The sequence below is a fragment of the Micromesistius poutassou genome (genome assembly GCF_964030765.1).
Source record: "Micromesistius poutassou genome assembly, chromosome: 13".
NCBI lineage: Eukaryota > Metazoa > Chordata > Actinopteri > Gadiformes > Gadidae > Micromesistius > Micromesistius poutassou.
In genome coordinates, this window is record NC_140283.1 from 1280688 (window position 1) to 1305650 (window position 24963).

Genomic DNA, 24963 nt, shown 5'->3' on the forward strand with positions numbered 1-24963 from the left:
CTGGGTCTGGCCTGGAGGTCTGGGTGTGACCTGGAGGTCTGGGTCTGACCTGGAGGTCTGGGTCTGGGTCTGGCCTGGAGGTCTGGGTGTGACCTGGAGGTCTGGGTCTGACCTGGAGGTCTGGGTCTGGGTCTGGCCTGGAGGTCTGGGTGTGACCTGGAGGTCTGGGTCTGACCTGGAGGTCTGGGTCTGGGTCTGGCCTGGAGGTCTGGGTGTGACCTGGAGGTCTGGGTCTGACCTGGAGGTCTGGGTCTGACCTGGAGGTCTGGGTCTGGGTGTGACCTGGAGGTCTGGGTCTGACCTGGACTTGGCCAGCAGGGTCCTGATGCGCTGGGCCCGGTGGGAGCGCTGCTGCAGCTCCTCTGGACTCTGTTCGTCGGGGTCTGACTCCACGTAGCGCTCCGGGATGGGGACCTTAGGGGGTCTGGAGAGCTGGGGGACAGGGATCAGACTGCTGACCACAGAGAGGCCTACTGCATCCTACTACAGAGAGACCTACTGCATCCTACTACAGAGAGACCTACTGTATCCTACCACAGAGAGACCTACTGCATCCTACCACAGAGAGACCTACTGTATCCTACCACAGAGAGACCTACTGCATCCTACCACAGAGAGACCTACTGCATCCTACCACAGAGAGACCTACTGTATCCTACCACAGAGAGACCTACTGCATCCTACCACAGAGAGACCTACTGCATCCTACCACAGAGAGACCTACTGCATCCTACCACAGAGAGACCTACTGCATCCTACCACAGAGAGACCTACTGCATCCTACCACAGAGAGACCTACTGTATCCTACTACAGAGAGACCTACTGCATCCTACTACAGAGAGACCTACTGCATCCTACCACAGAGAGACCTACTGCATCCTACCACAGAGAGACCTACTGCATCCTACCACAGAGAGACCTACTGCATCCTACCACAGAGAGACCTACTGCATCCTACCACAGAGAGACCTACTGCATCCTACCACAGAGAGACCTACTGCATCCTACCACAGAGAGACCTACTGTATCCTACTACAGAGAGACCTACTGTATCCTACTACAGAGAGACCTACTGCATCCTACTACAGAGAGACCTACTGCATCCTACCACAGAGAGACCTACTGCATCCTACCACAGAGAGACCTACTGCATCCTACCACAGAGAGACCTACTGCATCCTACCACAGAGAGACCTACTGCATCCTACCACAGAGAGACCTACTGCATCCTACTACACAGACGTATCTACTGTATCTTATTACACACAGACGTATCTACTGTATCTTATTACATACAGACGTATCTACTATCTCTACTAGATCTAAATGGTCCAAGATTCTAGTATCCATCTATGACCTCCAATCATCTCCTACATGCACTATGGAGCCTTTTCCAGCAGGGGGCACCAGAGGACGTTACACACAGTGCAGCTCAGGGTACTGCTCAGGGTACTGCTCAGGGTAATGATCACGGTAATGCTCAGGGTAATGCTCAGGGTAATGCTCAGGGTACTGCTCAGGGTAATGCTCAGGGTAATGATCACGGTAATGCTCAGGGTACTGCTCAGGGTAATGCTCAGGGTACTGCTCAGGGTAATGCTCAGGGTACTGCTCAGGGTAATGCTCAGGGTAATGCTCAGGGCTACCTCTCGGCTGATGTCCAGGTCGTAGTCCAGAGGTTCCAGGTCCGTCTCTCTGGCGGCACAGGAAGGATCCATCCAGCCCTCCGATTGGCCCCTGCCTCTCTCCGTCCCCTGGCCCTCGTCACTCTGGCCCTCGGCCCCCGGCCGCTCCTCTCGGGGGTCGAACCCCTGGAGGGGAGGGATACCCGGGCGCCGCCGGGGGCCCGGGTCACAGGGCGGACCCCCGGACTGCCACACAGGCTCCCATGGAGAAGTCTTCAACGTTGACATCAGAGAATAAGAATGAGTCTGGTGGGAGGGCCAGCTGGACCGCCTCGGTGAGAGAGGCTCCACACTTCAGGGTTCATTGGTCAACAGTTAACTCAATACTTACTAATGAATCTACAGCAACAATCCTAACAATATGACAGCCTTTTACAGTCATGAAGGGCTGATGACGGGGAGCTAAGGGGCACTACAGCCAGCTGAGTAGTTCACTACAGGCTGAGGAAAGCATTTCCCCTGCTGGTGAATGATATGCATTCATGTGTGTGTGAAAGTGAGCTGGTGAAGATTCCCCAGGAGCACCAAAGCCATGCATGCAGTCCTCCCCTCGCATCGCTGGAACACACGGACAAACAGCACCCCATGCCTGGTCCAGCACACAGGTTAAACAGAGGAGAGGAGGGAAGGAGAGGAGGAGAGGAAGAGGAGGATGAGGGAGGAGGAGAGCCCACTGATCCCTAAAGTGTTGACCAAACCCCTTCCTCAGAAAACACAGAAAATATTTTGAAGCAAGAAAGGCTTTTTATTGTGCAGTGCAAATGTCTACATGTTGTGATGTTAGAACAGTGAAAGGAGTAGTGTGCTGCGTCACCATCACACATCTTCAAGAGAATCAGCCGTTTACTTTCCTCAGGTTGTTACCGCTGCAATGCTAACACTCAACACAGTGGCTATCTACGTCCCCACCTCGCCAGATATAGTCGGTTTATAGCAGTAGGTTCAGTCAGTTTCTAACTATGAAACATAAACGAGGAAGGTGTAGTCGTTTAAAAGTCATAACTGAGGAGGACAAGTGCACCAATATTTCATAATCAATATTTCAGGAATCCACAAATCAATCAGATATAAATCATCCTTACAATTTGGTGCAAATATGCAGCAACATGTTATACGTTATACTCTCTAAGGTTTCTACTACCAGATATGCATACTCTAGTTTAAACATTGCATTTCAGCCTGGTTTGTCTGTCCTCCGTGTTAAAGCAGACATGATCTCTCTAGGAGAGACTGGAGCTCCAGCCTCAGTACAAAAGTTAGGACGACAAAGTGCAGACATCTTGTTTTGAACTAAAGAAACTATGTGATCATATGTGGGCGTAGGCAAGTAAAAAATAGCATAAGTATAAGAAAAAGTGTAAACATGTTTCAATGTTGATGTAATTATGGCAGATAAAATAGTACATTTAAAAAAGCATCTCTGGCTCTGAGTTTCGGTCTAGAAAAAACTAGAATCTATTGAAGGTATTAAAATATCCAACAATTTGATGGAAGTGAAAAAAATATCGCTCACTGTATGCTTCAGGTAAATAAAATAATTTCATGGAAAATGTAAATGATTTATTAACAAACTAGTAATTGTATATACTAATATACAATTGGTAATCTCTTATTATTTGCATTTTTTTTTTGTGTTCCTGAAGGTCATTAAGCATCTTCATTGAGTGACACCAGCTTACCATAGCCTACAGCTAAAAGCATACAGAATCAAAGTTCATCACAAACCACCTCCAATACGTAAGACGAGAAGGACCATCTACTGTGTCCCCTGGGACCATGTTCCCCCGCAGTGGGGAGGCTTTGGTCATGTGGGGGGGGGACAGCCTGCTCAGTGACGCCTCAGTTATGTGGCTTTGGCTAGTCAGGTTTATGGTCTGTGTGCTAAAAACCACATTCTGAGTCAAATTTGAGCTGATAGCCAATGAAAAAGGGACGGTCTCGGTGGAAAGAACGTGAAATGAAGGTGAGGGCAGAGATGCACCCCTGCCCTGTGCCTGAAAGGAAAGGTTTAAGGTGCGCTCACACCAAAAGCTAGAGAGATGCGAACGGCTCGAACGACACAGTTCACACAGGTTTCATGGGATTCTACTCACGAAAACTAAGCAAAATCTGCCTCATTTGCGTTAGCTGAAGTTGAAATATTGGAACTTTGGTGTGATTTCTCAGATTGGCATAATACTCAAACGCAAATCACTGAAAACCCCGTCAATGTACCCTGGTGGCTACGCAAGCTATCCTTCAGACACAACCTGGGATTAGTGTTCAAGACTTTGAGTTCAATAAGTGGAACTACACTGCAAAGGAGAATAGGGTTAGCTACCACCAGCAGAGGGTTAGATAACGCCAGCAGAGGGTTAGATAACGCCAGCAGAGGGTTAGCTACCACCAGCAGAGGGTTAGATAACGCCAGCAGAGGGTTAGCTACCACCAGCAGAGGGTTAGATAACGCCAGCAGAGGGTTAGCTACCACCAGCAGAGGGTTAGATAACGCCAGCAGAGGGTTAGATAACGCCAGCAGAGGGTTAGATAACGCCAGCAGAGGGTTAGATAACGCCAGCAGAGGGTTAGCTACCCCTCTGGTGTTAACTACCCCTCTGGTGTTAACTACCCCTCTGGTGTTGTTAGCTACCCCTCTGGTGTTAACTACCCCTCTGGTGGTGTTAACTACCCCTCTGGTGTTAACTACCCCTCTGGTGTTAACTACCCCTCTGGTGGTGTTAGCTACCCCTCTGGTGTTAACTACCCCTCTGGTGTTAACTACCCCTCTGGTGTTGTTAGCTACCCCTCTGGTGTTAACTACCCCTCTGGTGTTAACTACCCCTCTGGTGGTGTTAGCTACCCCTCTGGTGTTAACTACCCCTCTGGTGTTAACTACCCCTCTGGTGGTGTTAACTACCCCTCTGGTGTTAGCTACCCCTCTGGTGTTAACTACCCCTCTGGTGGTGTTAACTACCCCTCTGGTGTTAACTACCCCTCTGGTGTTAGCTACCCCTCTGGTGTTAACTACCCCTCTGGTGTTAACTACCCCTCTGGTGTTGTTAGCTACCCCTCTGGTGTTAACTACCCCTCTGGTGGTGTTAACTACCCCTCTGGTGGTGTTAACTACCCCTCTGGTGTTAGCTACCCCTCTGGTGTTGTTAGCTACCCCTCTGGTGTTAACTACCCCTCTGGTGTTAACTACCCCTCTGGTGGTGTTAACTACCCCTCTGGTGTTAGCTACCCCTCTGGTGTTGTTAGCTACCCCTCTGGTGTTAACTACCCCTCTGGTGTTAACTACCCCTCTGGTGGTGTTAACTACCCCTCTGGTGGTGTTAGCTACCCCTCTGGTGTTAACTACCCCTCTGGTGTTAGCTACCCCTCTGGTGTTAACTACCCCTCTGGTGTTAACTACCCCTCTGGTGTTGTTAGCTACCCCTCTGGTGTTAACTACCCCTCTGGTGTTAACTACCCCTCTGGTGTTAACTACCCCTCTGGTGTTAGCTACCCCTCTGGTGGTGTTAGCTACCCCTCTGGTGTTAGCTACCCCTCTGGTGTTAACTACCCCTCTGGTGGTGTTAGCTACCCCTCTGGTGTTAACTACCCCTCTGGTGTTAACTACCCCTCTGGTGGTGTTAACTACCCCTCTGGTGTTAACTACCCCTCTGGTGTTAACTACCCCTCTGGTGGTGTTAACTACCCCTCTGGTGTTAACTACCCCTCTGGTGTTGTTAGCTACCCCTCTGGTGTTAACTACCCCTCTGGTGTTAACTACCCCTCTGGTGTTGTTAGCTACCCCTCTGGTGTTAGCTACCCCTCTGGTGTTAACTACCCCTCTGGTGTTAACTACCCCTCTGGTGTTAGCTACCCCTCTGGTGTTAACTACCCCTCTGGTGGTGTTAACTACCCCTCTGGTGTTAACTACCCCTCTGGTGGTGTTAGCTACCCCTCTGGTGTTAACTACCCCTCTGGTGTTAACTACCCCTCTGGTGTTAGCTACCCCTCTGGTGTTAACTACCCCTCTGGTGTTAGCTACCCCTCTGGTGTTAACTACCCCTCTGGTGTTAGCTACCCCTCTGGTGTTAACTACCCCTCTGGTGTTAACTACCCCTCTGGTGGTGTTAACTACCCCTCTGGTGTTAACTACCCCTCTGGTGTTAGCTACCCCTCTGGTGTTAACTACCCCTCTGGTGTTAACTACCCCTCTGGTGGTGTTAGCTACCCCTCTGGTGTTAACTACCCCTCTGGTGTTAACTACCCCTCTGGTGTTAGCTACCCCTCTGGTGTTAACTACCCCTCTGGTGTTAACTACCCCTCTGGTGGTGTTAACTACCCCTCTGGTGTTAGCTACCCCTCTGGTGTTAACTACCCCTCTGGTGTTAACTACCCCTCTGGTGGTGTTAACTACCCCTCTGGTGTTAACTACCCCTCTGGTGGTGTTAGCTACCCCTCTGGTGTTAACTACCCCTCTGGTGTTAGCTACCCCTCTGGTGTTAGCTACCCCTCTGGTGTTAACTACCCCTCTGGTGTTAGCTACCCCTCTGGTGTTAACTACCCCTCTGGTGTTAACTACCCCTCTGGTGTTAACTACCCCTCTGGTGTTAACTACCCCTCTGGTGTTAGCTAACACCAGAGGGGTAGCTAACCCTCTGCTGGGGGTAGCTAACACCAGAGGGGTAGTTAACACCAGAGGGGTAGTTAACCCTCTGCTGGGGGTAGCTAACACCAGCAGAACAAGGCACTTGGATCTCTTCAGGAGAAAAGAAAGCAGAGAGCTGAGATGATTCAAACCCTCTTCCTTCTTCATCATCATCATCATCATCATCAACCCCCACCCTCACCCCTCCTTTATATGACCTCTATATCTCTAAAAATAGAACTATACAATTGTATACTGAAAATATCACTCAGTAAATATATATAGGCGCACATACATGGGCAGATTTCTAGTATTTGGTATTAAAACAAAAGGGTTGTATTTGTCCCCTACTTTTGGTAAATGGACCTACATTCAGTTTGTGTCAGTGGGGGGGCGGCAGTGCTGATAGGGGCCACTGGAGACCCAACGACCTCCATAAGAGGCCCTTATTTCACCACCACTTCATTAAAAGTGGTGGTAATCAAAAGCTATTACAAAATCAACTCTATGGTGACATCACGGGTGGGCTTGTCTAGTGTTCCTAGGGTTGATTTTGAAATGGCTTCAAAAGTACAAAAAAACTAAACTAACTCCTTTTAAAGTAACCCTTTTTAAAGTCACTCTTTTAAAAGTCACTCCTTTTAAAGCCACTCTTTTTAAAGTTACTCTTTTTAAAGTCACTCCTTTTAAAGTCACTCTTTTTAAAGTCACTCTTTTTAAAGTCACTCATTCTAAAGTCACTCTTTTTAAAGTCACTCTTTTTAAAGTCACTCTTTGCTCTACTCAGAGTTCCATCCGTGTGCATGTTGGCCATCAGCGTTCCCAGCATGCCCGTCACACACCCTCCACCAGGCCTCTAGTCCCCAAGCAAGGCGTGGTCCCCCCGCGGCCTGTTAGTGCTCCACACAGCAGGAGTGTTAGCATGTCAGCCCCCTGTCAAGTACGTTATGTGGTTGACGGTTGCAGCGTTGCGTAGCGGCGGTGGTGGTGGGGCCGGTCCCCCTGCCCGCTGGGGCCCAGCGTGGGGTGGGGGTAACATACGGAAGGGGGCGGCTCCTGGCCCTGGTTCCAGGACGTCCTGGAGGAGCCGCGCTGGGGGGGGCTGCTTGAGGAGTACGGCCCCTGGGTGAGGTTCCTCTGGCGGTCGCGGACCAGCGCCCTCTGGTGGCGCTTCATGCGCTCCAGCTGCTCCTCGGCGCTCATGCGGCCCCGTGTCGGGCAGGGGGGGGCGTGGGTCTGGTCCAAGGCACTCTGGGGCCTCTCCTGGGGGTGGGGGGGGGGTACATGGAACAAATAGTATGAGTGTTTTACAGGAAAGAGTGTTCTACTTCATTCCTACGGACTGCCAGAGGCAGCACTACTGGATGTATCCCTCTCGTCTCCCGCAGGTCGAGTGTGTATACCAACGTAGTCACGTTGTGACCCTGGATGACGTAGGGAGCTATCCGCCCAATAGCATAAATGCCCCCGTTTGGCCCTTCTCTCTTCCCGCAGAATTTCACTTTCGCAGGTTGAAACGTAAACAAACAATCCAAAAACAAACCATTGGATTAACTGGTCTCTCTTTGCTCTAGAAGCCTCGCAACCAGAAGGTTAGGGCTACGGATCATTGGTTCTCCAGAGGTTGCGACTTACCAAACCAGTAGGCTGGACACCTTAAAATCGGAGTTTTCCCAGATTCAAGCCTTAACCCTTCCAAATGCTGCACACTGTAGAGGTCCTCCAGGCGATTATGGCAGGAGACTGGTTCATGTCAATAGACTAGAAGGACGTATGCTTCTACATCCTGATGGCACAGCGCTACAGGCAGTTCCTGTGGTTTGCATTCGAAGGACTGGCCTTTCAATTCAAGGTGCTCCCGTTTGGCCTTTCTTTAGCCCCACGGGTCTTCACAAGATGCATGCGGGCAGCTCTGTCCCCAATGCAGGCAAAGGGCCTTTGCGTTCCCGGGTGAGGGCCTAACCTCTTGATACACAATACAGCAGCTCTCCGTTCCCACGTGACCCAGCTGGGGCTCCACAGCCAGGGCTCCCTCACACCAGGCCCTGGTGTTCCTCGGGATGGCATTGGACTCCCGGCAGATGATTGCTTCCCCGTTGTTGCAGCCGGTAGACGACTCAGTCTTATCCTTCCATTTCAGAATGGCAGGGAGTTGTCGTAAAGCCTCAGGCTGGCAGCAGCCTCAGCAGTGGTACCGCTGGGCCTCCTACAGCTGCATCCTCTCCAGGTATGGATGAACGGACTACAGTTGGACCCCAGGCGACACAGGCACAGGAGGGTCAGGGTGTCCAGTGCCTCCTCGCACTCCGGCAATGGAGGAGCAGGGCGTATCAGACCACGGGGGTTCCCTTAGGTGTGATCCCCTCCCGCCAAGAGGTTGTAGTAACAGCGGCTCCGCCTCTGGTTAGGGAGCGGCATGGCGGCGCAGGACGGTGAGGGGGCTGTGGAGTGCACAGCAGAGGCAGCAGCACATAAATGTGCTGGAACTTCGCACCATACCCCTGAAACCTCCAATAAAGACGTTATAATACAGTATCAAAATATGCTCCAAATATTCTTACAGTGCACATGGAGTGAGTAGTGGTATCAAATAATGTGATTCTGTAGTGGGACCATCGTTTGATAGAGGCAATTGGTCTGCAGATCAAATACGCTACCAAACACATAAGGTAGAACTTTTTGATAAGATTCGATAGACTCTGAAAAGGCAGCCTGCATTGGCAGAACAATGTATTCAGGGGTACAGTATGTGTATTTTACACCACTACTACACCACGGATCAATCGGTAGCACAATTTGACAGGTAGCATTAATTGGCAGAACACCGGCATGTCAGTCTGAATAGATGGAAACTGTATTGGTGCAGGTGAGGTGCCCGAGCACTGCCCGGTGCCCATTATACTGCGGCTCCTACAGGACCGGTTAGAAGCCAAGCTGGAAGTCTCTAGTCTACATGGCTTCTATTCCAGTGCAGCATGTCAGGGTGGGAAACCAGACGGAGGGGTCCCACTACCTGGTCACCCGTTTCCTTAAGGGGCTCAGTGGCAGACGCCACCACAGTCAATGAGAGCTCCCTCATGGGACTTGCCGTTGGTGTTGCAAGCACTTTGACAACCCCCCTTTGAGCCCTTGGGGCAGAGTGAATCAAAATAGCTGTCTGGCAAGACAGCCCTCCTGCTAGCAACTGCATCAGCAAAGCGGGTGGTGGGTCTCCAGGCCCTGTCCGTGAGCCAGGCTGGTATGAGCTGGAACGCTGATGGTTCAGGGGTGAGTCTGTTGCCAAACCCCTCATTTTACCCAAGAGGATGCCTGCCTCTCATGCCAATCAGTGCATCACGCTGGCAGCATATGATCCCACACGCCTACCAGGCGATGGGGATGAAAGGGCAGCACTACTCTGCCCGGTGCGGCACTCAGACGGTATATGGAGGCAATGTCTGGCTTTCACCAGTCAGATAGTCTCTCTGTCTGCTGCGGCGGACACAGGAGGGGCCACGCCTTGTCCAAACAGAGGCTGTCCAACTGGAGTGCGGAAGCCATCTCTGAGAGATACAAGACCAAGGGCCTTCCCGTGCCCTTTAAGGTCAAATACCATTCCACCAGGAGCGTTGAGGGGTGTACCTCTAGAGGACATGTGGGACGGTGACCTGGTCTTCGCCATGCACTGTCGCCAGGTTCTACAGGGCAATGTCGCTGCCCTCCACGCTGTGAGAAGATTCTGAAGGGACAAACTTCAGGGACGGGGGCATTTATGCATTGGTATACACACTACAATAATACTACACTACTGTACTATCTACACACACTCGACCTGCTTGTGCACGAGCATAATTCATCCTTTGCTAAAGCACTGCCTCTGGCAGTCATCTGGAATTCATAGAACCGTAGTTACATAGATAACTACCGTAGTTACATAGATAACTACCGTAGTTACGTAGATAACTACGGTAGTTACGTAGGTAACTACGGTAGTTACGTAGGTAACTACGGTAGTTACGTAGGTAACTACGGTAGTTACGTAGGTAACTACGGTAGTTACGTAGTAACTCTGGCTCCTGGCTCCTCCCCCAAAGCAGTGACTCACCCTGGCTGCCTGGCTTCCTCCAGGTCCTCTCCTCAGAGTGACATAAGAGGAGATGGAGGTGGACTGGTTCAGCCCAGAGGAGAACAGACCTGAAACAGCCAGGAACCGTTTGGACCAGACTGAGACACAACTTTATGTGGTACATTAATACTCAAATGAAGTGGTGAATGATGTACATTAATAGGTGTTTATGCTCTATGAAGTGGTGAATGATGTACATTAATAGGTGTTTATGCTCTATGAAGTGGTGAATGATGTACATTAATAGGTGTTTATGCTCTATGAAGTGGTGAATGATGTACATTAATAGGTGTTTATGCTCTATGAAGTGGTGAATGATGTACATTAATAGGTGTTTATACTCTATGAAGTGGTGAATGATGTACATTAATAGGTGTTTATGCTCTATGAAGTGGTGAATGATGTACATTAATAGGGGGTTTATACTCTATGAAGTGGTGAGTGGTACCTTGGTCCGGGTGGGACCCGGTGCTGCTGCGGCCCATCACTGGGAGCTCTGGTTCACTCAAATACGACCGCAGTTCAACCTGCAACCAAGCAGGGAACCAACAGAAGATCACCCTGAGAGCAGCACTGCTCAGGTACAGGTGGGGCCTTCCTGAACCTTGACCCCTAACACCACCACGATGATCATCAGAGATTAAGGAAACTGAGGAGATGTCCAGTACCCCATGCAACACTGGCTTCTCCAATCGCAAGGCTACAGCCCATAAAGGACTCTTTATGTCGCTTTATGTTCTGGGCCGTGTGATTGGCTATTCTCTGAGTTTGCTCCGCCCACTGCCCATTTCCACTGCCCGGGTTGCCAGATATTAAACTAATGTCACACAAACACAGCGTGCTGCAGCCATCATAGCAAGTAAACAAATGGGATGGACTGAGACTGCTGGATTATATATATATATATATATATATATATATATATATATATATCATAACCCTCCTACTGCCAGCGGACCAGTGGTCAACTCCAGGACCATAGCTGTGCTGAAACACAGTTTTACTCGACAGATGGCAACAGAAGGACCGCAAGACAGATGCCTTTAGGTGGCAGATTTGCCCCTAAACAGGTAAGCATTGAGCTAACATTGATATAGCCAACAATAAATACATTTCAAAAGTCTACATTAGCTGATCAACTTACAGTTTCTGACTTGTCACTTTTCAGAATAGATTAATTGTGCTTATCTCAAAATATAAGATGAGCCCAGAGCTATTTAATAATAATAATAATAATAATAAGTGTTGTTTCACTCGAGTATGTTCAGCGTCCCCAACCTGACTGCTTTGTTGAGGGTTTGTTGAGGAGGGGGGGCCGGGGGCCCACGCTATGGGCATCAGGGGTCAGACATTAACCCACCATTTTCTTCCTTGTAATCTTAAATGAATGAACTGCTGCTTCACTACTGTCTCACCATACTAAGACCTTTTGTCTAAAGCACAGGCTGAAAACGGTATTTGAAATGTTTGTTGAGCTGTTCATCAGAGAGCAGTGCACCAAACAGCTGCCAATCAAAACAGAGACATTGGCCAGTACATTAACATGCACAGCTTAATCCGATTAACGCCATAGTTCGACTATGCGTATGAGTATACACGGCGGTGAGTAAATCGATTCATTGGCCGAAGCGCGTCATGCCCCGGTACGATAGGTGGCGCTGTGCCCATTTCAACTAGTGGTAGTAGAGCCACCGGCTGACCTCTTTACGTCACCAGCAACAACAAACTCAGGCGCCTGCATTCGAGAAAGAAGTTTTCAGTAGACAGCTGTCAGTTCACTTCAGGTCCATATCATTTCTCCGACGCTCCATTCATGCAGTGCGTTACTATGAATTTATTGAATAAACTGTGTAATCCGAACGCACCCCTGGCTGCACACACAAATTGCTAGTGAGGAGACCGGGTTTAACAAAGAGATAAGCGATTATGATTGGCTAAGGCAGAGTTGTGTTTCATGGTAGCCAATCGGAGCCAGTGTTTTTACACACGAGCCAGGATACGCGTGCCACACGCAAACACAAACACCAAACAGATTCGATGAAGCAGTAGAAATGGCAGCCGTGTTCCAATTCAGGGGCTGCGTCCTTCGAAGGTGTGGCCTTCGTAGACCGCGAAGGCCACACCGAAGGCCGAACGAGCATTGTGGAATGGGACGGTCTAGCCTACGGAGCATTTCTGGATTGCGTAACCAGCCGTTAACGTCCTTTACCTTGTGTGACCACGCGCCGCTCCTGTCTCCTAGCAACCCTGACAGCTGCGGTTCAAACCGGACAGCGGAGGAGAAATATGGAGCCAGAAATCATAATTTTATTTGTTATGTTTTATCTTTTATTGGAGGAGTGGGAGAAGATTCACCGCCGGGTGAAGAGGAAGAGAGGACGTTGGCTTAACGTTAATTAGTTTAACGTTATATGTCTAGCGTTAATGTCATTGAACTTTGACAATAAAGTTACATATTTAAAATGGTCCCAACCTTACTTTTATATTAAAAAAAAATTTTTACATAATTTTGTCATTAAATATGTATTCGCTGCAGCTGCTGCTTCCGCTCTCTCCGCGCCATTTCTGAAAAAATATCCAACACGCAATGAATCTTGGGATACGTTGGGCCGTGAAGGATCCACCCGGTGGGTCCTTCAAATCCGGGAAACGAAGGCTGCATATCTCGGCCGCATTCGAAGGACCCTTCGAAATGGGACAGCACTTGACGCGCCGCTGTGACGTATGCGGTCTTCAAATGCGTCCTTCGAAGGATGCAGCCCCGGAATTGGGACACGGCCGGCGAGTCCGGAGCAATCCGATGAAAAGTTGGCATTTTCAAGGCAGAGATATAAGCACTACTTCAAATTCATTGAGGTCAAAGGCAAGAATGTGCATGTAAAGTGAACATTATGTCCAGGAGCAAAGACTTTGTCGACATCCGTTGTAAGCAACTCTAATTTAATGAAGCATCCCACAACGACACGCATCTACAAAGCTATATATTTTTTTTTTTTACCGCAAATTTAGTAACGCAAATAATTACTTTCCCCGGTAACTAGTTATTTTTATTATAGAGTAATTCAGTTACTAACTCCTTTATATATAGATTGAATAAAAGATGCATTTTTCATTGAAGTGCCCATCTTTCTTGTGTTTATTGTCATTTGCCACATAATTAAAGCAACCTCAAGCTAAATTTAAGAACCCCCCAGGACCCCCAGAACCCCCCAGGACCCCCCAGGACCCCAGAACCCCCCAGGACCCCCCAGGACCCCAGAACCCCCCAGGACCCCTCAGAACCCCCCAGGACCCCTCAGGACCCCCCAGGACCCCAGAACCCCCCAGGACCCCCAGAACCCCCCAGGACCCCCCAGGACCCCCAGAACCCCCCAGGACCCCCCAGGACCCCCAGAACCCCCCAGGACCCCCCAGGACCCCCAGAACCCCCCAGGACCCCCCAGGACCCCCAGGACCCCCCAGGACCCCCCAGAACCTCAGGACCCCCCAGGACCCCCAGTTACCTTACAGTCCCCGTTGAGGGGGTACTGGCCGCTCTCGCGGTCCCTCTTCCTCTCGTCCGACTGCCTCTTCAGCCCGCGGACCGAGGTGTGGCGGACCACCGCCTCCCTGGGGAGGGGGGGCACGGCGGGGGGCGTGTCCTCGTAGTCGTAGCGGCTGGGCAGGGGGGGCCGCGGCGGGGGGCCGTCCTCCACCTGGGGGCCGCAGCAGGAGGACACTTCAGACCTCAGACGTGAGTCACTAGGAGGTGAGATGGGGGGGGGGGGGGGGTGGGGGGGGTACTGACCACAGCGCCGGGGGGGGAGGAGCAGGAGGGGGGCTGGAGCAGCACTCCTTCAGACAGGGAGGGCACCAGCTTCCTCTCTGCAACAAAGGGGGAGGAGGATGGTGGTTACATCCTGGTGGTTGTAACCATGGTTACATCCTGATGGGTATAACCATGGTTACATCCTGGTGGTTGTAACCATGGTTACATCCTGATGGGTATAACCTGATGGTTGTAACCATGGTTACATCCTGGTGGTTGTAACCATGGTTACATCCTGATGGGTATAACCTGATGGTTGTAGCCATGGTTACATCCTGATGGTTACATCCCTGGTCTGGAAGCTTTTAATATCAACTCTTCTTTTGATGACAAAAGACAGACGCACGTTCATATAAAAGTACAATATGTATTCATCACCAGATGGCTTTAAATCAAAATGCTTTGTGTCTGTCGACTCCTGATGATCACTTCATTTGTCTCGTTCTATAATGTCAAGGGGAACTATGCGTTGCAGACATTGATGCTGTTAACATTACAGGACCAGTTGTGTCTCCTTCTGCTGAGCGAACGCTCTTGTTCTGTTCTGGAGGCTAAATCTTTAGAAATACCACTCACAAGCTCTCAAAATCCTCTCACAAAACAGCATGCAGTGCGTACTTAAATTCCACAACAGCACACAGTTTCAATGTTGAGTCAACGTGTCAAATGGATATGGATATATTTTTATTATTTCAGCTTTTCTATTGTAACGTTCTAAACATACATGCATACAATCCTCATGATCTGATGTCCTCATCTCCAGCGTTCCCCCAGTCCCACCAGATCCACCAGATCCACCTGATCCACCAGATCCACCAGATCCACCAGATCCACCTGATCCACCTGTTCCACCAGATCCACCAGATCCACCTGATCCACCTGATCCACCAGATCCACCTGATCCACCTGATCCACCAGATCCTAACGGATCCCACGGTTGGTGGTCCTACCTGTGGACAGACTGGGAGGTATCCTACCTGGGTTCTGGGGGTCCTACCTGGGTTCTGGGGGTTCTGGGGGTCCTACCTGGGTTCTGGGGGTCCTACCTGGGTTCTGGGGGTTCTGGGGGTCCTACCTGGGTTCTGGGGGTTCTGGGGGTCCTACCTGGGTTCTGGGGGTCCTACCTGGGTTCTGGGGGTTCTGGGGGTCCTACCTGGGTTCTGGGGGTTCTGGGGGTCCTACCTGGGTTCTGGACCGACTGGATGGTGATCCTGTAGTTGGTCTTACTGCTGCTCAGTCCGGCCATCACATCCTCGATCCTCCACAGCTCACGCTTCAGCTCCGTCTTCTCCTGCTGCAGGAAACACACAACACACAACACTCTGAAACACACAACACTCTGAAACACACAACACACAACACTCTGAAACACACAACACTCTGAAACACACAACACACAACACTCTGAAACACACAACACTCTGAAACACACAACACACAACACTCTGAAACACACAACACACAACACTCTGAAACACACAACACACAACACTCTGAAACACACAACACACAACACTCTGAAACACACAACACACAACCCTCTGAAACACACAACACTCTGAAACACACAACACACAACACTCTGAAACACACAACACACAACACTCTGAAACACACAACACACAACACTCTGAAACACACAACACTCTGAAACACACAACACACAACACTCTGAAACACACAACACACAACACTCTGAAACACACAACACACAACACTCTGAAACACACAACACACAACACTCTGAAACACACAACACACAACCCTCTGAAACAAACAACACTCTGAAACACACAACACACAACCCTCTGAAACACACAACACTCTGAAACACACAACACACAACACTCTGAAACACACAACACACAACACTCTGAAACACACAACACACAACACTCTGAAACACACAACACTCTGAAACACACAACACACAACACTCTGAAACACACAACACACAACACTCTGAAACACACAACACACAACACTCTGAAACACACAACACACAACACTCTGAAACACACAACACACAACACTCTGAAACACACAACACACAACCCTCTGAAACACACAACACTCTGAAACACACAACACACAACCCTCTGAAACACACAACACTCTGAAACACACAACACACAATACTCTGAAACACACAACACACAACACTCTGAAACACACAACACTCTGAATCACACAACACTGTCACAAAACACACAACACTGTCATGAAACACAGTGTCATGACACACACAACAGTGTCATGAAACACAGTGTCATGACACACACAACAGTGTCATGAAACACACTGTCATGAAACACACAACACTGTCATGAAACACACTGTCATGACACACACAACACTGTCATGAAACACACAACACTGTCATGAAACACACAAGTGTCATGAAACACACTGTCATGACACACACAACACTGTCATGAAACACACAACAGTGTCATGAAACACACAACCTGAATGACGGTTAAACCAATCCTCTAAAGGAGGTGTACCACCTCTGGAGCTTTAAACATCGAGGCTCAATCAACATTTTGTGTCCCTTTCCAAACTCTTCACTGAGGGGGTGTGGTGGGGAGGGGAGGAGCCAGGCTTGTCTGTGGGCGACGCCCCTACCTGGGGGGTGGAGCTGTGGGTCATGTGACGCCCCTACCTGGGGGGTGGAGCTGTGAGTCATGTGACGCCCCTACCTGGGGGGTGGAGCTGTGAGTCATGTGACGCCCCTACCTGGGGGGTGGAGCTGTGGTTACCTGGGGGGTGGAGCTGTGGTTACCTGGGGGGTGGAGCTGTGGTTACCTGGGGGGTGGAGCTGTGGTTACCTGGGGGGTGGAGCTGTGGTTACCTGGGAGGTGGAGCTGTGGTTCATGTGCGTCTGCATGGCCGTCCTCAGCTGCTCCACCGAACTCTCCAGACTCACGTACTCCTGCCAGGCCCCAGCCATCTCCTGCATCACACACACACACACACACACACACACACACACACACACACACACACACACACACACACACACACACACACACACACACACACACACACACACAAGGAGAGGGTCAACATGAGTCACAGAGTCAAAGGCTCCAGACATGGACAGGTCTGGACTGTCTCTCTCTGACTCCATGGAGGAGGCGTTACCGTGGAGAAGCGGGAGATGCTGGCCCTGATGGTGACCAGGTCCTCCTGCAGCAGGCGCTGCTGGTAGGCGATCTTGTGGGCGTGGCCGGGCTGCTCCTGGTACTGCTCCATCTGCTGGCGGGACATGTCCAGCACGCGCTCCAACTGGTCCTGTTGAGGGGCGCGACTCCTCATCACAAGACGTCTTCAACAACACACCGACTGGACCACTCAGTTCCCCGTTAGTCAGCTAAAGCCTTTCTGTTTCTAATACTGTTTCTCAAATGTTACAGTGGCTAGGGTCTTCTGGAGCAGGACGTCAAACCCCTGCTCCTTAAGGACCTGTCTCTGTACCGTCTAACCCCTACCTGCTCCTTAAGGACCTGTCTCTGTACCGTCTAACCCCTACCTGCTCCTTAATGACCTGTCTCTGTACTGTCTAACCCCTACCTGCTCCTTAATGACCTGTCTCTGTACCATCTAACCCCTACCTGCTCCTTAATGACCTGTCTCTGTACTGTCTAACCCCTACCTGCTCCTTAATGACCTGTCTCTGTACTGTCTAACCCCTACCTGCTCCTTAATGACCTGTCTCTGTACCGTCTAACCCCTACCTGCTCCTTAATGACCTGTCTCTGTACTGTCTAACCCCTACCTGCTCCTTAATGACCTGTCTCTGTACTGTCTAACCCCTACCTGCTCCTTAATGACCTGTCTCTGTACCGTCTAACCCCTACCTGCTCCTTAATGACCTGTCTCTGTACTGTCTAACCCCTACCTGCTCCTTAATGACCTGTCTCTGTACTGTCTAACCCCTACCTGCTCCTTAATGACCTGTCTCTGTACCATCTAACCCCTACCTGCTCCTTAATGACCTGTCTCTGTACTGTCTAACCCCTACCTGCTCCTTAATGACCTGTCTCTGTACTGTCTAACCCCTACCTGCTCCTTAATGACCTGTCTCTGTACCATCTAACCCCTACCTGCTCCTTAATGACCTGTCTCTGTACTGTCTAACCCCTACCTGCTCCTTAATGACCTGTCTCTGTACTGTCTAACCCCTACCTGCTCCTTAATGACCTGTCTCTGTACTGTCTAACCCCTACCTGCTCCTTAATGACCTGTCTCTGTACCGTCTAACCCCTACCTGCTCCTTAATGACCTGTCTCTGTACCGTCTAACCCCTACCTGCTCCTTAATGACCTGTCTCTGTACCGTCTAACCCCTACCTGCTCCTTAATGACCTGTCTCTGTACTGTCTAACCCCTACCTGCTCCTTAATGACCTGTCTCTGTGCCGTCTAACCCCTACCTGCTCCTTAATGACCTGTCTCTGTACTGTCTAACCCCTACCTGCTCCTTAATGACCTGTCTCTGTACCGTCTAACCCCTACCTGCTCCTTAATGACCTGTCTCTGTACCGTCTAACCCCTACCTGCTCCTTAATGACCTGTCTCTGTACCGTCTAACCCCTACCTGCTCCTTAAGGACCTGTCTCTGTACCGTCTAACCCCTACCTGCTCCTTAATGACCTGTCTCTGTTCTGTAAATAAATATCTTGGGATATTACTAGACTTAATAATCAGATTCTCCTCAAAACAAGTGGTATGCAGAGCTAGATTAAAGCTGCTTAACATCCACTCCTCGAGGTTTGTCCAACAATGCTGCCTCAATGTTGACGACCTCCCTGATCCACACTGTCTAACGGATGAGCCTCCTGTTCAGCTCACAGTCACACACTGACATTTAAAGAAATGCATTTGGCCTGAGGTCTAGAGGCAGTCTCTTTCCTATTTATGTATGAGTGTTATAATGAGTGAAACAAAATGCATCACACACGTGGCGTTAAACTATGAGTGTCAGGGAGGCATAACCCTACTCTTAGCCTCTGAATCAACCAGTAGCAGACACACACCTCACGGCCATGTCCCTCTGACCTTAGAGAGGTCACTAAGAGGCACGAGCTCACCCATAGAAACCTGCCTTTAGAGCACACAGGAACATTCACACACTGGTTGTCCTGTTTCCTCTAAATGACTTATTTCAGTAAGTGATAAAATGGCAGATTAATACGTTGAAGATCATATAAGACAACTTACCAAGAATTGTTTTGTGGTTCACTGCCTCTTTAACAAGTCGCGGGATATCAACCTATCTACCCTCCGGTCAATAGCAGCACTGAATAAACCATAACAGCCTTAGCTATCACCCTAGCAACAGCCCACCTCATACCGCCTGCTAAGCATGCATACATGATGCTTTCTCCAATCCATTCCTAACTGAGCTGATCCCCCACCACTAGTGTACTGCTGTGGTTTTAGGTCGTGTCTGGTCTTCATCTCTAAGCCTTTGTACGTCTTTCCCTTGGTGCTGCTGGTTCTGTCTGTCCATAAGTGTTTTTTATTGATGTCCATGAATACATTCATTCATGTACGACCTGCCAGGGACTGCAGATGTAAACTATGTACAATAACATGTGTGTAATGTCTTACCTTGTCATCCTTCAGGGCGCTGATTCTGCTCTCAAAGTCCTTCAACGTCTTGTCCTGCTCACACAAACGACTCAATTTCACCTGCACACACACACAGTTCACGGGTCAATGTTTTTGAACAATCAGTGGTTAATTCATAGCTTCATTTGTGTGTGCTCTAGACCCAAAATGAAAATCTGAAAGGGTTCATCAGGGTTCTGACCCCCTTTGAGCTGTTTTATCAGGGTTCTGACCTCCTTTGAGCTGTTTTATCAGGGCTCTTAGGTCCTTTGAGCTGTTTTATCAGGGTTCTTAGGTCCTTTGAGCTGTTTTATCAGGGTTCTTAGTCCTGTTTTATCAGGGTTCTTAGTCCTTTGAGCTGTTTTATCAGGGTCCTGACCTCCTTTGAGCTGTTTTATCAGGGTCCTGACCTCCTTTGAAATGTTTTATCAGGGTCCTGACCTCCTTTGAGCTGTTTTATCAGGGTTCTTAGTCCTTTGAGCTGTTTTATCAGGGTCCTGACCTCCTTTGAGCTGTTTTATCAGGGTTCTAACCTCCTTTGAGCGGTTTATCAGGGTCCTGACATGGTTGGCCAGGTTGTACTTACATCCACGTCACTTTCTGCAACCTTCACAGGTTTCCCAACCTCCTTCAGAAACTGGCTTCCAACCACCTGCAAATCAAGGCCAATACTCTTTAGATGCATGTCACAAGAGGAATGCCTACTTAGACACACCAACTTACGAGGGAGGACAAATACATCAATAGTTCTTCACAACTAAGGCCAGGCAGAGGTACATGTTACATGTATTGCTGCACGACGTGCTATGATGTCCATGACAATACAAGGCCCATAAAGGATCTGCTCCATTTTAAACCACAAGGACTACAGACTTGGATGGATTCACTCATTCACAAATTCAGAGGTGGGTACACATTATCCTCGACTGAAAGTGTGGATGGAGTCAAAGCATGCATCCACATCAATTACAAATATAGATCCTCCCAAAGAAAGCCCTATGAGGAGTAGATTAGATATTAGAGAGTAGTCAGGTAGGAGTCCACTCATTTGACCTTCTGTGTATTTATAGAACCAAGATACACAATGGGACTTGTGAGGACACGTATGGTTCAAATATTTTTTGGGGGAAACTAACAATTGTCTCCTCAAAACAACACCCCCGCCCCCCCCTCGCGATTGTTATCCTCTACCTAGAATGGAGGACTGTATTGATAACTTGGGCACTGCCAAATATGTCAGTAAATTGGATTTGCTAAAGGGTTATTGGCAAGCAATGTTAATGGTGTGGATCATCCTGTGTGTTATTTTTCCTGTAATTTTAACAGGCATCAGGCTAACTACTCGACCCCCCCCCCCCCCCGGCTTCTTTAACAAAAGTAAATGGAAGTCATGGGAAAAGCTCCACCTCCCAGGACTCCTGGAGGGAACACAAACTGAAACTGAGTTCAGGGCCTTTGTTTAAAGGGTTCTACCAACAGCTTCTACTGACAGGGTTCTAGAGTCTACTGACCAGGTTCTACTGACCGGGTTCTAGAGTCTACTGACCGGGTTATAGGGTTCTACTGACCGGGTTCTACTGACAGGGTTATAGGGTTCTACTGACAGGGTTCTACTGACAGGGTTCTACTGACCGGGTTCTAGAGTCTACTGACCGGGTTATAGGGTTCTACTGATAGGGTTCAACTGACCGGGTTCTACTGACAGGGTTCTACTGACAGGGTTCTACTGATAGGGTTCTACTGATAGGGTTCTACTGACCGGGTTCTACTGACCGGGTTATAGGGTTCTACTGACAGGGTTCTACTGACAGGGTTCTACTGACAGGGTTATAGGGTTCTACTGATAGGGTTCTACTGACAGGGTTCTACTGACAGGGTTCTACTGACAGGGTTCTACTGATAGGGTTCTACTGATAGGGTTCTACTGACAGGGTTCTACTGACAGGGTTATAGGGTTCTACTGACAGGGTTCTACTGACAGGGTTCTACTGACAGGGTTATAGGGTTCTACTGATAGGGTTCTACTGACAGGGTTCTACTGACAGGGTTCTACTGACAGGGTTCTACTGACAGGGTTCTACTGACAGGGTTATAGGGTTCTACTGACAGGGTTCTACTGACAGGGTTATAGGGTTCTACTGATAGGGTTCTACTGATAGGGTTCTACTGACAGGGTTATAGGGTTCTACTGATAGGGTTATAGGGTTCTACTGACAGGGTTCTACTGACAGGGTTCTACTGACAGGGTTCCACTGGTTCTCAGGTGCTAACATAAAATCATAACAGCAGAGGCTACAGTAGATAAATAATAGAAACCAAAATACAATTAGCTTTCTTAAAGACAGATGAGGGTGCATCCTGCCAGATAGGAGCCCTGTGGTATGTTCTTATAGACAGATTAGGGTGCATCCTGCCAGATAGGAGCCCTGTGGTATGTTCTTATAGACAGATTAGGGTGCATCCTGCCAGATAGGAGCCCTGTGGTATGTTCTTATAGACAGATTAGGGTGCATCCTGCCAGATAGGAGCCCTGTGGTATGTTCTTATAGACAGATTAGGGTGCATCCTGCCAGATAGGAGCCCTGTGGTATGTTCTTATAGACAGATTAGGGTGCATCCTGCCAGATAGGAGCCCTGTGGTATGTTCTTATAGACAGATTAGGGTGCATCCTGCCAGATAGGAGCCCTGTGGTATGTTCTTATAGACAGATTAGGGTGCATCCTGCCAGATAGGAGCCCTGTGGTATGTTCTTATAGACAGATTAGGGTGCATCCTGCCAGATAGGAGCCCTGTGGTATGTTCTTATAGACAGATTAGGGTGCATCCTGCCAGATAGGAGCCCTGTGGTATGTTCTTATAGACAGATTAGGGTGCATCCTGCCAGATAGGAGCCCTGTGGTATGTTCTTATAGACAGATTAGGGTGCATCCTGCCAGATAGGAGCCCTGTGGTATGTTCTTATAGACAGATTAGGGTGCATCCTGCCCTAATCTGCCCTGTGGTAGGTATGGATTGGTATTGTTTGAGGAGGATATGGTTTGAGACAGGATGTTGAAGCGGTTGGCTCTGGTTCAGACCCCTAGGGGCCCAGCCACAGCCAGGCACATGCACTGGTGAGCCCTCCATGCTCCCCAGGTCACCAGCATACAGGAGGGTCAGGGTCACAGAGCAGGGTCAGGGGTCACAGAGCAGGGTCAGGGTCACAGAGCAGGGTCAGGGGTCAGGGTCACAGAGCAGGGTCAGGGTCAGGGTCACAGAGCAGGGTCAGGGGTCACAGAGCAGGGTCAGGGTCAGGGGTCACAGAGCAGGGTCAGGGTCAGGGTCAGGGGTCACAGAGCAGGGTCAGGGTCAGGGGTCACAGAGCAGGGTCAGGGTCAGGGTCACAGAGCAGGGTCAGGGTCACAGAGCAGGGTCAGGGTCACAGAGCAGGGTCAGGGTCAGGGGTCAAAGGTTGGATGAGAGTCAAGCCATGGACACGGTGCTGCAGCAGCGTTGGGATGGACGTCTATTACACAGACACACGTGTGTTGCTCTAGACGCACACACACTACAGCTACCAAGGCCTGCACACACACACACACACACACACACACTCACACTCACACTCACACACACACACACACACACACACACACACACACACACACACACACACACACACACACCTCTAGAATACAGCGGTTAACATGCAACATGTAAGCACAGACACACAAACCTGCGCAGCCACACAAACATTCCCCTCTGGACACGCCCTCATAGCGTTCATACACAGACGTTCACTCAGAGAGCTTACGTTGGTCAGGGGCCTGAGGGGCCCGGCTGTGCAGTGCAGTAGAATACTGTGAACTGCCAGGATCAGTGGCTCTAGAGCTCTGATCTGGGAGTCAAAACCAGAGAGACACACAGGCTCCGTCAACAGAGCGGCGGACGCAGAACGCCTCTTCAACCAAGCAAGGAAGGGTTAGCAGCTACAGAGAAACCAAACACATTGAAGGTATCCCGTCTACACGCCTGCTCCGTCAGCACGGCTCCTCACATGCTTCAGTTAGGGCGGGCAGCAGTCAGGGGACAACGGCAGTAAAGGGGTTTGGGTTAGTTTGATACAGACAGAAGGAAAGAGAGCAGGACAAGAAGTGAACCAACAAAAGGAAATATCAGTGAGTCCAGTGACGTGCCCACCTTCAGGTCCAGATACTCCAGGTCCTTCTTCAGCTGCATGTAGGCGTCGTCACTCTGCCAACAAGGAGGAAGAATAGCGTCAATATTGACTCATGCAGAAGCGTCTGGGACCGGCTCCATAAGCTCCAGATTGTTGATCAGCTCACAGGCCCAGGCACACATCGGCTTCTTTCCTGTTTCCTGTTTCCATCTCATCTGGCTGCTCTCTCTCTTACCTTCTTTGACTTTGTGCTTTTCTTTGTCTCAGGCACACAGACGTTCACACACCGGCCTCCATTTTGAACAAACAGAGCACGACGTAGCATCATTCCACCACACTGAGACAGTCGACACAGAGATACAGAAGCTAAGCAGCAAGCTGTTCCCCACCAGGGGAACCAGTAGAAACACTCATCTACTGCTGAGCTCCCCCACCAGGGCCGAGGAAACGCCACAACACCAAGGACAACACTGCAGCCAATCAGAGCATGGTGACAGTGCTTCATGGGCGCCATGAGAGCAGAGCATGCCAGGACGGGGACTGTGCCCACAGTGACTGGTAGAGACAGACGCTTCCACCACGGCCCGGCCAACGTCCAGAGATAAGCCATGCCTGAGGGGAGTCTCCCACCTGGGCACCCCAGGGGCCCGGAGGGGCCAGGGGCCCGGCGTGTGGGCAGCAGACGGCGGCGGGCGCGCCGTTGGTTGCGGTGCTGGTGACGGCAGCGGCGGCGGCGGTGGCGGTGGTGGTGGTGGTGGTGGTGGTGGTGGTGGTGTTAGGCAGGGGGCTGTACGTGGGGGGGTAGAGCTGCTGTAGCTGTGCCAGCGTGTGCTGCCGGGCAGACGCCATCCTGGCCTGGTGGCGGCGCAGCTGAATGAGGAGCAGAGTCAGCTCCTCGGGCTGCCCCGCGTCCATAGCATCGTTACAAAGACGTCAACACATCGTTAGAACGTCGTCAACACATCGTTAGAA

At 50.0% G+C, this 24963-nt stretch overlaps 1 protein-coding gene across 1 annotated transcript in view; it reads right to left on the reverse strand.

Moving 5' to 3' along the window:
- LOC311357403 (pleckstrin homology domain-containing family A member 7-like) overlaps positions 1-24963 on the reverse strand; it is a 95205-nt gene that overhangs the window by 2510 nt on the left and 67732 nt on the right. Inside the window, 13 exon segments of the mRNA XM_084477338.1 lie at positions 302-432; positions 1648-1899; positions 7343-7564; positions 10386-10474; positions 10855-10933; positions 13910-14191; positions 14194-14270; positions 15397-15508; positions 17069-17170; positions 17362-17511; positions 19832-19912; positions 20418-20483; positions 24012-24065. Of these exon segments, the coding sequence (XP_084333464.1) occupies positions 302-432; positions 1648-1899; positions 7343-7564; positions 10386-10474; positions 10855-10933; positions 13910-14191; positions 14194-14270; positions 15397-15508; positions 17069-17170; positions 17362-17511; positions 19832-19912; positions 20418-20483; positions 24012-24065 (1697 nt within the window).